Below are 11738 nucleotides of genomic sequence, written 5' to 3' on the forward strand. Positions count from 1 at the left end.
GGTCGATTTTAAAAAGTGACCAGAATGACATGGTAAACTCAATGCTCACCTAATGTTTTGAATGTATCTTAAAGCATTTTTTCTAAGCTTTCCAATGGTGATGTCAAATTTAAAATCGGTGGTTGCGAACTTGCTCAAAAACACATTTTTCTGATGAAATCCAAGATGGCGGCCAGTTTTTTTCTACTTCAAATGAAAGCTCTATCATTCCTCTTGAAAACGATGTGTTAGTTGCAGGGGGTTCAATGACAAATTCAAGAGAAATAAATCAATAAAAATGTCAAGAATTGCTTAAAAAATCAATTTTTGTAAAAACCGTTTAATCGATTCGTGCCCGAGGGGTCCATCAATATGAACTAACCAAAGTGGTTTTCTCATATTTTTGCTACTTTCAATCATTTAGACATAAAAATATCCTTTTTGAAAGACCTCATGTCACCAGTGGGACGGTTTCAGGGAGAACTGCTCATATAGAACACAGCTTATAAATAATTACCGTTTAAATCACCATGTAGAAAATATTAAAAATACAGGATGAAATTCTAACCTTATAGGTATTTTGCTCAGCAAAAAAAAAAAAAGAAAGAAGTCGTATACCAAGGCTATTAATAGTTGTGACTCTAATAGAAGGCTGAGTATTAAGTATGAAAAACGTGTTAAAACGCGATGTACGCCGTTGCAAGTCTTTCTTAAGTGAGTTTTGCGCTGTCCTAAGAATGCAGATTAAGCATCCCGTCCTATTCGATATTCTAGAGAATATTATGCTGGAAAGTAAACGTCTGGGATTCTGAGGATGAATTTCGAATGGTACATCACTCCTAACTTTTATAATGGTTCTCAATTTCAATGAAATAAAGATCTGAATGATGTTTGCTTTATATATTTGTTTATATGAAATATGAAATATTGCCGCTTAGAAATAATTTCGCTCGAGTTTTGTCTTAGAATCATGATTGACTTAATTTATATGTGCTCTATGCTTTTCTGTGTAATTACTGGTTCTTTTAGTAATCAGGATAATTATTGGTAGAGCAAATATATGGAGATGTAATTTTTGCACATTGCAGATTCTTCACTTTATACTTGAAATCTCCTGGGATGTAGCTTGTGAACATATATTTTGAATATTTGGTAAGAAATAGTTGTTTATATTTAATTTATAGTTATAACATGCAAAATAGCAATGACTTAATGAACCTGAAATGTGTTATAAATATGAATGTAAAAATTACGGTATGATACATTTGATCGGATTGTTTTTCCAAAAAAGCAGAATATACGATTTCGTTTAGGAAATCACTTAGAACTTTCTCAAAAGAGAAATTTATGTTTTAATGAATCAACATTTGTTCTTGCTTGTAAACGGCATGGTATGCATTTCGAATAAGAGCGTAGGGGAAACACGATTCGAGTAGGTCCATAGTCAGGAACGGGGATTCCTGAACGATCTGATCTAGCAGGAGATAGATAGATTCTCGATTTTTAATCGCCTCTTTATCAGATTCTTGCCCGAGACGCAGAAGCGAGGAACTAGCCAGAGCCAGAAATTCTTTCATTCTGTCTTCTATATCATTCTGCCCGCATATTGTGAACATTGCACCGAAGATATTGTTGATTGCAACTGCCATGCAGTGTGTATTGTTAGTATGTGCCTCAAGCGATGCACGATAAAACGAATGTTCGTTTTTGGCCAGCTTTGGAATGGATACCGCAACAAACACCATTAAAAGACAAACGATTAAATGTTCACCTTCGTCCAATTCTGGCTTTTGGGCTTTTAATGCATTGGACAATGCAGGGTCTACTCTGCATTTCAAACCAGAGGCAGAAGCCATCTCCGACACGGTTTTAAGAGGATCGCCTCCGGGGACGTGTTCCTGAAAATCTTTAACTGATGAAAGAAGGAATGGAATACGTTGATCAAGAACATCCACAAGTGCTTCCTGGGCTAGTTGCCGAAAACTCAATATAACCCCAATAATTGTCATGCGCTGTAATACATTGTCTACTTGTTGTAGTCGCTTGAATTGCTCTTTCATTATCTCTGGCTTATCAAAATTACTCCGCAGTATAATGAGGACTTCCTTATTCAACGCAACCATCCGTTTTAGCTCTTGCACTTGATTTGCGATGTGCCACATGAGCGATTCGTTCAGTAGCTTGATTCCGTATGGACCAATTAATTCCGCTAATGCACGTAGCTCGTTAAAGTCAGAAAATTCCTCTGGATTAAATGGAATACACCCTTCTGGCGTTATACTAACAAAAGCTTTTTGATTTAAAGAAAATACTATATTTCCTCCGCTTACCTTACGCAACAGAACATCCGAATACCATGTATTATAGTGCGCTGCTATAGTTTTCTCTCCGTGGCTATCTTGTGCCTGGGTTTGCTGCAATAGGCAGTTGTTAAACACTCTTGTTATGTCGATGTGAACGTAGTTTTCGACTGTTTGTAGCACGTTCATGTAAGCTCTCACCGAAGCCAGCAATTCGGATGGTTTTGCGATTTCCATGGTATCCGGGTTGTACATGACCATACCTACAAGAGCACGAGAGAATCTTGTTTCCAGATGTTGACAGAGATACTCCCTGGGAGCAAAGGCGTATTCCCAAACGTTAACAGTAGGGCAATAGTTGATAGCGTAGCAGAGTTCTGTCAATGCCATGTGTAGTTTATCCATCGTGGTCAGTTCTTCACGTGTCTTTCTGTAGCTTTCATCGCCCGGTCTTCGGATGTCATCCATGTGCTTTTTATTTTTGTCTTTCTTTTTACGATTGGCTGCTGCCGACAGAATTTTGGCACAATGTTTGGGCAGTAATGCATCAGCCATCATGCACTGTTCGTCGCAAATCGTAGTAATTATGTTTTTGGCCTCTTTGGCCATTTCATCCAAAAACATGTTTACCACCGAGAGAGACCGTTCTCTAATGTGATGGCGCTCCTCTGGGCACATCTCATGAGTGCAATTCTGGAAGTGACTGCATATCAACGGAAATGCTATAATGTATCGATTTTGAGCTGGAAACTCTAAACACATGTGAAACTGGTCTTCGAACATTTTATTGTAGAAGCAGAAGATAGACAAATCCGATGTTTCAACCAGTATCTCATCCAAATTGTCCACCATTTTGGTGTGAAATATCATTGAATCTAGTAAGCGGGCAAGATCTGGATAATCTACTATACGAATGGCAGATTTGGCGCTCATGAAGGTTTGTAGTCGGAACCAGTCAAGTCGGAATGCACGAAAATCAAATGTTTCATTTTCTTCTACTTGTTTCACTGTGAGTGAAGCTGCTGTATTGTACAGCGCGGATAGGATGATACTTTCATCTTCCGGACATACCTGTAATGATACAGAGTTTTAGCTATTAGTTATTCAGCGATTAACAGCCTTTCTCTTACCTGCAGTTGCTGCATTTTAAGATTCAAATCGATAGCATCATAGCCAGAAAGGTACTGCACATAATAGCGCTGCATAACCTGACTGTATTTGCGTACTAAAGCTCGCAGTTCTTCCATGTGAAATAATAATTCCGGAAGCTGACGATCAACTAGGTCTTCTGTTGATTTTCCTTTACTTTTCACAACCGGCGGGTTATCGTTGTGGCGAAGGAGCCATAAAATTTCATCCCTAGCATAGCATAAACCAATAAAAATTAGCAGTGCCTTGGGTCCTAATAATCCCGGTTGATCAGTCATAATCAGAGCTAACTCTTTAAGTGCTGTTCGTAAAAATTTGCGTCTCTCACGATGTAACAATCCCGCTTTTTGCACTGCCTGATTGTAACACTCTTTAACCTCAGAGATTCGTTTACCGTATCCCTTCATTCCTTCAAACGTATTTTGGATATACATATGGATGTAAATGACTTCATCTCGGAACAAAGCAACAACCCAGCTGGAGTCCAGGGCCGATATCCACATTGAAGTAATCAAATCCTGATGTCCTAAGAGCTGATGATTCAGCATTAGCCCAAAAATCACCCAACGATCGAGCGTCTCCAGGGAAATGTATTCACATGACATTGTATCTGTTTTAGCTGCTTTCAAAAGAGTTGCTGGTGTGCCAACTAGACTGAGAAGTTGTAGTTCTCGCCATTTCTCCGCACTTAGGTTTCGCATAGGATAGACTTTTGTCAGTGATGTTATTGCGCTGGATAGCAATCGTTGATGAGGGATGAATTCGTCTGCCAGCTTTTTAACCGGAACATCATAATCAATAATCATCTGTCCCAATCGTGGGAAGCTCTGGTCACTTTGTTGATGTTGCATTTCATAAGCGGCATTGAAAAGTCCAAGAACAGCTTTGCGATCTTCGACTCTGGAAAGCAGAATCATTAACGAAACATAAGTCGTTACTAAATCCAGATAGTTTTTGCTGAGTTCAAAATTAAGGGTGATGTCCAAATGAATTTGAAGAGCATCCATCGTTGTGAGAATTTCGCAGACATTATCTTTGAAGTCAAGTAGATCGACGAAAGTGTAGTAGTATAAGGAAAGTGATTTGATGATTTCCGATTTGATATTGGTGATGGCAGCTAAACCTTTAACGTCGATGTTAGGAAATCGTTTCACGATAAATTTAATTGAAGATTCCAGAGATTTTTCTGATAGAAAGCCAGGTTTTGATTTAGTGTCTCCACATGCCTTTTTGATGTTATAAATTCGTGTAAGAATGCCGACTCCGCGATCATTCAGAATGATGAGTTTTTCAGCAATTTTCTGCTGATTCGGATTCAACTGACGAGCCATTACGGTTTAAGAACTATCTAAAATTGAACAAGGAAATAATTAAATAGTTGGCACTTGCAATCATGTTAAATTTATGCTAATTTTTTTGTGTCGTACTCGTTTATTGATGAATCTTGTAATGAATCGCACATTTTTTTATTAGTGTGTTATTGATCTGGCCGTTAGTGTTAACTTTAAAATTATTTGTTATTTCAATTTATTTTTAAATTCGAGTTTTTTTTCAAACAATCATGCCAATTTATAATGTAGATTTTTATAAGTAGTTTTATTTTACAGTTTTTAAAAACAACTTTAACCATCAAGCCTTAATATCCAAATTTTATAACATTATACGCAATAATTCACTAGGTACTTTTTTTTATTGCTGTGATGCGCGGGTGAAACAAGCGGAAAGTCTGTAAGCTCTCCCCAGTGATTAGTGGAGTGTGTAATATGATCGCCCTACATAACGGGACCCCAGTAGTAGGGATTGAATGGAAACAAAATTGCACATAATTATTATAAACCACTTCATGAAAATGTTAGCTATGTTTACGTTTATAAGTACTACTGCACGAAATGACACATTTCCGGTGTTTTCGTTTACGAAGTGAAAAAATGATAATAAAAATGGGCGAGCCGCCTTTGCCCATAAAGCATTGTGCAAAAGGGCATTTTTCAAAGTAAAGCACAAGGAATTCTTTAAATTTCCACTGTTACATTGGATTACTAACCTGTAAGAACAATGCAAGGTATAAATTTCGCAGAATATTTGAACTTTTAATTGAAATTCACGAATTATTCAGGAATTCTGCAGGTTCCATGACGGATGAACTCTACATGCAAAGCAAAAGCAACTTCTGCTGTCAAATTTATTGTGGTGAAGAAGAAGAAAACAACAAATACGCTAATGAAAACTAGGGATGCCAGAAGTAGTAGAGATTATTTGCCTTCTAACAATAATTATAACAGAGATGAAAAACTAAATAGAAGTTTAGCCCCAATTCTGAACTTAATCTATGTTAAGTATTTCGCAGTAGCCAATAATAACTTTAATTAGTTGTTTATTTTTACAGAGCTTCGAACACTCAGTTGAAAATCAGCACAATTGGTATGCTTGACAACGAACGGTTTGTCAGTCAAGCGTTTACTGCGTTATGAATTTTTGCAGTGTGGAACGGACTAGATGAAATTCGACTGAAGATGGTACTGCGGCCAAATTAATGTTTTTTTTTATATCAGGTACTGGTTCATGTATTTGCTGCAGGCACGGCTCATATTGCCACAGCGATGAAATAATATTCAGGCATATTTGTTCTAGTAAGGACACACACACTGTTTAACTCAGAAAGCGACATCTACGCAGCACTTTTAGGGTACGAAAAGGTTTTTTCGGTTGTTTGATTGTTCTGGACAATGATATGCAATAGGGGAGTTCTGTAGCCGCAAGGTTACAGAGTCCACTTTGACAAGCGGGTGGTCGTGAGGTTGATTCTAAATAGAATCAGGTCATTTGTTTGTCAAAGGACTTCAACATGAGAATATTTTCAGGCTCCCTCCCTTCCTTCAAGTCCAACTCATCAGCAATGGAATATAGAAAGGTACGGAGATGGTTTGAGTCTCGGGTTTAAAATGCTGCTTTTTTGTTAACAGTGAGACGTAGAACTCCAAAAACATTGCGGAAAAAACAATGTTTGGTAGATTTTTTCACAAGTTTTGAGAGTTTCACGCTGAAAATGCCTACCTGCGTCGTTAAGCAATGCGGAATACCGTTTCAAATGGCATTTGCTCGTTGACCGAGATCTATGTCACAACTCAAACACGTGCTTCTGTTTACCTTGTTTTCGTTACTAATACAGATAAATGTCTTCTTCTTCCTCACCTGTGTATACCTCATTGCCTCTGTTGATTCTCTGCCAAAAAATTAAGTCCCTCTTATAACAAACTGGTCTACGGATGTAACGTATGAAAGTTCTATTTAGGGAAATGTAATTAGGCGATATTGGTAGGATGGAAAGTATGTCGGTATAGTAGAGCAGTAAGCTTGAAACGGAAGGGTGAAACTCATACACAAGCACCTATATAAGTGATAAGCGCACAGACTAACAGACATAACACGTTGAACAAATTTTCGATAAAATCATCGTTCGGATGATTCCAGTACTTTACGTTTGTAACACTAGCACCATCTGCTGTCGTGTTCGCGCTGCGTAATGTATTTCGACATCAGCGCTAGCGATCACGCGATGACTGTTTTTCGATTGAAAATTTCAAATGAACGTTTTTTGTGGCGATGGAGCCAGGTTCCAGTGTTACGTCTGTTAGTCTGTGATCGCGCACGGCCCTACGTTGTGTTAATTTTCGCCCTTTGGCACCACGATGGGCAATTAAGGCCCAGGGAGAAGGTTTCTTTCGCGCACCACGAAACGCACAAACTTTACTTAGCTACTGTATATTTATTCTAAGAGTATTTACAAACTGGCAGCGTGACGGCGCTGCCGCCGTACGCTTATCGACTGACACCGGATTGAGATGGCAAGTACACTTTTATTGCTGGTCGCAAACAATGACCAGCTTTGGCGGGAGGCGCAAATAAAGCCTAATTGTGGCAAAGCAAAAACGCGCCAACTAGCTTGGCTTGGTTCTCGCGTCACTCACGGTGTTGCGGACAGTCGTTCCTGTCGCAGTGCGGATGGTTTGACGCAACAGTCTGTGATAAGCGTATCACTAACTTCAATAGTGAAACTGGCAATAATATAAAGTGCGGAGTACAGGAAACACCTGAGCAATTGCACAATAGATCAAATATTTCTGGTCGCAATGGTTAGTCCACACAGGAAAAAATATTTATTAAAAATTGATATATTTACAATGAAGAATATATACCTGAGGGGCGATAACTGGCTTCTTACTCTTCTTTATCATCCACCTCGACGATTCCTGTTGTAGTTTTCGCAAGTGATGCCATTCACACGGAAAGTTGAATGTTTTTAATGCTCTTCATCACCATTATGCACAATCTCTCCTGCAGACGATAGATTTACCGTCTCGGCTTGGAAGTTTACTGTCAGTAGGTATCAGCCAGTGTCCAGCGAATCTACGTGTTTAATATCTTTAAAACGATCATCCATCGATGATTATGAATAATTCATTGAACGATCTAAATTGTATTCTCCGCACAAACAATGTGCCTCAACAGGTTTGTTTCAAACTTAATCTAGAAAGGTTTTAAAAGTGAAAATCAGCTCACACTACACATTTACTTCCGACATTGAGCAGCAGAATGTCGTTCTTATGCGTCATGCAAAACCCTGTCCACTCCTTGCACACTTTCGGATCTTTTGGAAACTGATATAAGTATCTAAAAGAAATCAGGAACACTTGTATAATTTAAGTTTGTCGCCAGTCAGCAAGAGGCCGACTAGTTTATTCCCTCAGCTTTTATAGGTTTCACTTCTATATACAATTGACTCTTCATTGTTGTCTTTTCTTATGTATGTTGCGATGACAGTTAATCGGTAAGGGGTTTGGACCTTGATGTATATTATACCGAATGATAATCTTACAGTATCCAAATAGGATCTCTTACTACGCCCGTATTTGTACGCTTTGTACTTTATTTTGAATGTTCACTTGAATATTTTAGATTATAAAAGGTGAAATCATGAATACACCACAATCAAAACATCAAAACATGTTGTTCAGCAACACTGCCAAAATCAAAACAGCAAGCCTAATGATAAATCCTTAAGCCTGTAGTACACTCTTTGTCTAATGGTCAAATATTTGACCTTCTGACATAATGGTCAAATTTATTTGACATCATCACAGACAGACGTCCAAGCAAGAACAACATTGATCAAAATTTCCGTGTAAATTTTCAAAGTAAATTGCGTTATAAATCACTTGTACACTAGCGCCACCTGGTGATCTTATCGCTACAATAAATTTTTTTTCGCTGGTGTACGAGGCTGGCCGTACTGGTAGCGCTATCTGGTTACGGATTGCTACTACAAAAAACTTTCCACAAGTTTGGAACTCAGCTTGGACGTCTGTCTGCGACATCATGGTTGTTGTTTGCCCGTGTTTGCCCCATGTTAAAATTGGAGAGTGACAAACAATTATATTTGACCAAATTTTTATCTGTCAAAAAGTGACAAATATTTGACGCTCGGTCGAAGAGTGTAATACAGGTTTTACGCACTCGTGGTTTTCAATTTCAACCAATCAGCTAGTGCCCGAAGTGGATGCAAATCTAACCACAGGTTAACCTGAAAAAACGATTATTTTGAAACATTATTCAGTTGACGGTTGGTGTAGATGTAAGTAAAGACAAGAACCGCTTTCACGAAAATTAGTTAGTAGGCAGTAAAGTCACATGCCGCCAACTAAATAAGGTTTCAAAATAATCGTTTTTTTATGTTTACCTGTGGTTATACCCTACGGGGAGACAACTGGGTATAGTTTTGCATCCACTTTGGGAACCACTCGCTGATTGGTTGAAATTGAAAACCACGAGTGCGTAAGAACTTATTATTAGGCTTGCTGTTTTGATTTTGGCAGTGTTGCTGAACAACATGTTTTGATGTTTTGATTGTAGTTTATTAATGAATACCTTTTATAATCTAAAATATTCAAGTGAACATTCAAAATAAAGTACAAAGCGTACAAATACGGGCGTAGTAAGAGATCCTATTTGGATACTTATTTCAATTTCCAAAAGATCCGACGATTTGTAACAACGGTGACAAGTGATACGCTTATCACTTATATCCGTGCTTGTTTATGAGTTTTACCCTTCCGTTTCAAGCTTACTGCTCTACTATAGCGACATTCTTTCCATCCTACCAATATCGCCTAATTACAATTCCCTAAAAAGAACTTTCATGCGTTACGTCCGCAGACCAGTTTGTTATAAGAGGGACTAATTTTTTTTTGGCAGAGTCAACAGAGGCAATGAGGTATACACAGGTGAGGAAGAAGAAGACATTTATCTGTATTAGTATAGCGATACCATCCGTCCTGATTTAGCAGGACATGTCCTGATTTTGAAGTCCTATTTGGGCGTCCTGATTTATTTTTTATATTTTAGCATTTGTCCTGATTTTCTTGAGATATTTGACTTTGTTGTGTGGCAATAAGCAGAATTTTTCAGAATTGGGTTGTTTAGCTATATCAGTTTTTCATATCATCTGAAAGATTTGCATTTTCTGAGTAAAACGTGATTTAAAAAAAATTTCTATCGTTGTCCTTCGCTTTTTAAATCAAGATTTAAAACTGCCCGAAATCTGCTCGAAATCGCTACAATGACAGTTCGCTCATATACCAACTGTCATTGTAGCGATTTGGAGCGAATTTTAATTCTTCATTTAAAAATCGAAGGATAATGATATAAAATTTTAAAAAATCACGTTTTGCTCAGAAAATTACACTCTTTCAAATGATATATAAAAATCGGAAATCCGTGAATAGCTAAACAACCCAATTGCTCAACGCTCACTGCGATCGAAATTTTTCATTGGTTGAATCTCACTAGAGTAATAAAAAAAATCTCTCACGCGTTGACCGTTACCATTAAGCATCTGGCATTTGTTAAGTTTAAGTTAAAACAGTTAACGTGTGCTGAATTTTTAAAGTATCTACTAATGCGTTATAATTCAAAGTGGTTCGATGAAAATGGATCGTTAGAGATATACTCAGATTTTTTACTAGGTATTTTTCTACACGGATTTTCGAATTAACGGTTTTTTCACGCGGATTTTTAAATCGAAGGATTTTCAAATTACGCGTTTTTATACGCGGATTTCTTTATTCACGCGTTTTTCCACGAGGTACGTATCCCCGCGTAGAAAAATTGAGTAAATCAAATATTAAGTGTTATATTTGCTCATACTTCGAAGAATAGAATGACCTTTGTCAAATTTGTGCCCAGAAAAGGTGTCCTGATTTCTAACTTCGACCAGATGGTATCCCTATATTAGTAGCGAAAACAAGGTAAACAGAAGCACGTGTTTGAGTTGTGACGTAGATCTCGGTCAACGAGCAAATGCCATTTGAAACGGTATTCCGCATTGTTTAACGACGCAGGTAGGCATTTTCAGCGTGAAACTCTCAAAACTTGTGAAAAAATCTACCGAACATTGTTTTTTCCGGTAATTATTCCCGCAAAGAAACTAACAAATACATCTACTAGTGCTATTATTCATTTGTATATATGGATTTTCCGAATTTCTATAGTCACCGTGGCGTAGGTCGCGATTAAACATAAATTAACATTTCGCTAGGCATGTGGTTAAAGGAGACCAGATGTGATAGTGAAATACGATTTCCAATTGTGCTCTTGAAGGAATTTCCAACTGTCAAGATTCGACTATATTCGTTCCGGATATATACAGAACTGCCTTAATGAAGATAATAAATCACTGTCAATAAAGTGCCAGTATAATTTATAATGCAAAATAATATTAAGCTTAAAAAACAATTATGAAATTATTACCGACAAGAGCATTCATCCGCGTCGAGAAGGATGCAGTTTCTCCTGTCGTGCGTGTCGAAATTGCGGTTCCTAGATACTCGTTTGGAAGTTTACTGGCAGTAGGTATCAGCCAGTGTCCAGTGTCCTGCATGAAGCATTGAAAACCTCTTTCTCTGCGAAACATTGTTTTGCTATCTACCTACTATCCATGCACAATAATAGTTCACTTGGCGCATGAAAGCTTTCAGCCAGAGTTAGACCATAGGCATAGAAAATGGTTACACAGTCACCATGTTAGGATGGGAAATAGATATGCAATGTTATCATTATAATGTTGTCATTTAATTATGCATCAATAATAAAACCATTATATCAGGACAAATTAATTCCCAAGGGTTGATTTAAAACTGAGTGGCTAGCAGTAATTGGAATGCTCTTGCTGTTGCGCACAGAATGGATAACAGCGATATCATAAGATGATGTATTGTTATTGGGTTATCAATGGGTTCAGTTTTGCTGTGTTGA

The 11738-nt window shown here is 37.7% G+C and overlaps 1 protein-coding gene across 1 annotated transcript; it reads right to left on the bottom strand.

The window, feature by feature from the left end:
- Positions 1-864: 864 nt before the first annotated feature.
- Positions 865-5628, bottom strand: LOC129725687 (membrane-associated protein Hem). The gene is made up of 3 exons (XM_055681757.1): positions 5473-5628; positions 3410-4776; positions 865-3350 (listed from the first exon to the last, which is right to left on the bottom strand). Exons 2-3 carry the CDS (start codon positions 4757-4759, stop codon positions 1332-1334), a joined length of 3369 nt encoding a protein of 1122 aa, XP_055537732.1. The 5' UTR covers positions 4760-4776; positions 5473-5628; the 3' UTR covers positions 865-1331.
- Positions 5629-11738: the final 6110 nt, after the last annotated feature.

The sequence above is a fragment of the Wyeomyia smithii genome, chromosome 2, assembly GCF_029784165.1.
Source record: "Wyeomyia smithii strain HCP4-BCI-WySm-NY-G18 chromosome 2, ASM2978416v1, whole genome shotgun sequence".
NCBI classification, from domain to species: domain Eukaryota; kingdom Metazoa; phylum Arthropoda; class Insecta; order Diptera; family Culicidae; genus Wyeomyia; species Wyeomyia smithii.

Coding starts and splice junctions, on each gene's coding strand:
- LOC129725687 (XM_055681757.1), bottom strand. CDS start 4,759: ATGGCTCGTCAGTTGAATCCGAATCAGCAGAAAATTGCTGAAAAACTC. Junction 3,351..3,409: donor TTAAAATGCAGCAACTGCAG/GTAAGAGAAAGG, acceptor GTATCATTACAG/GTATGTCCGGAAGATGAAAG.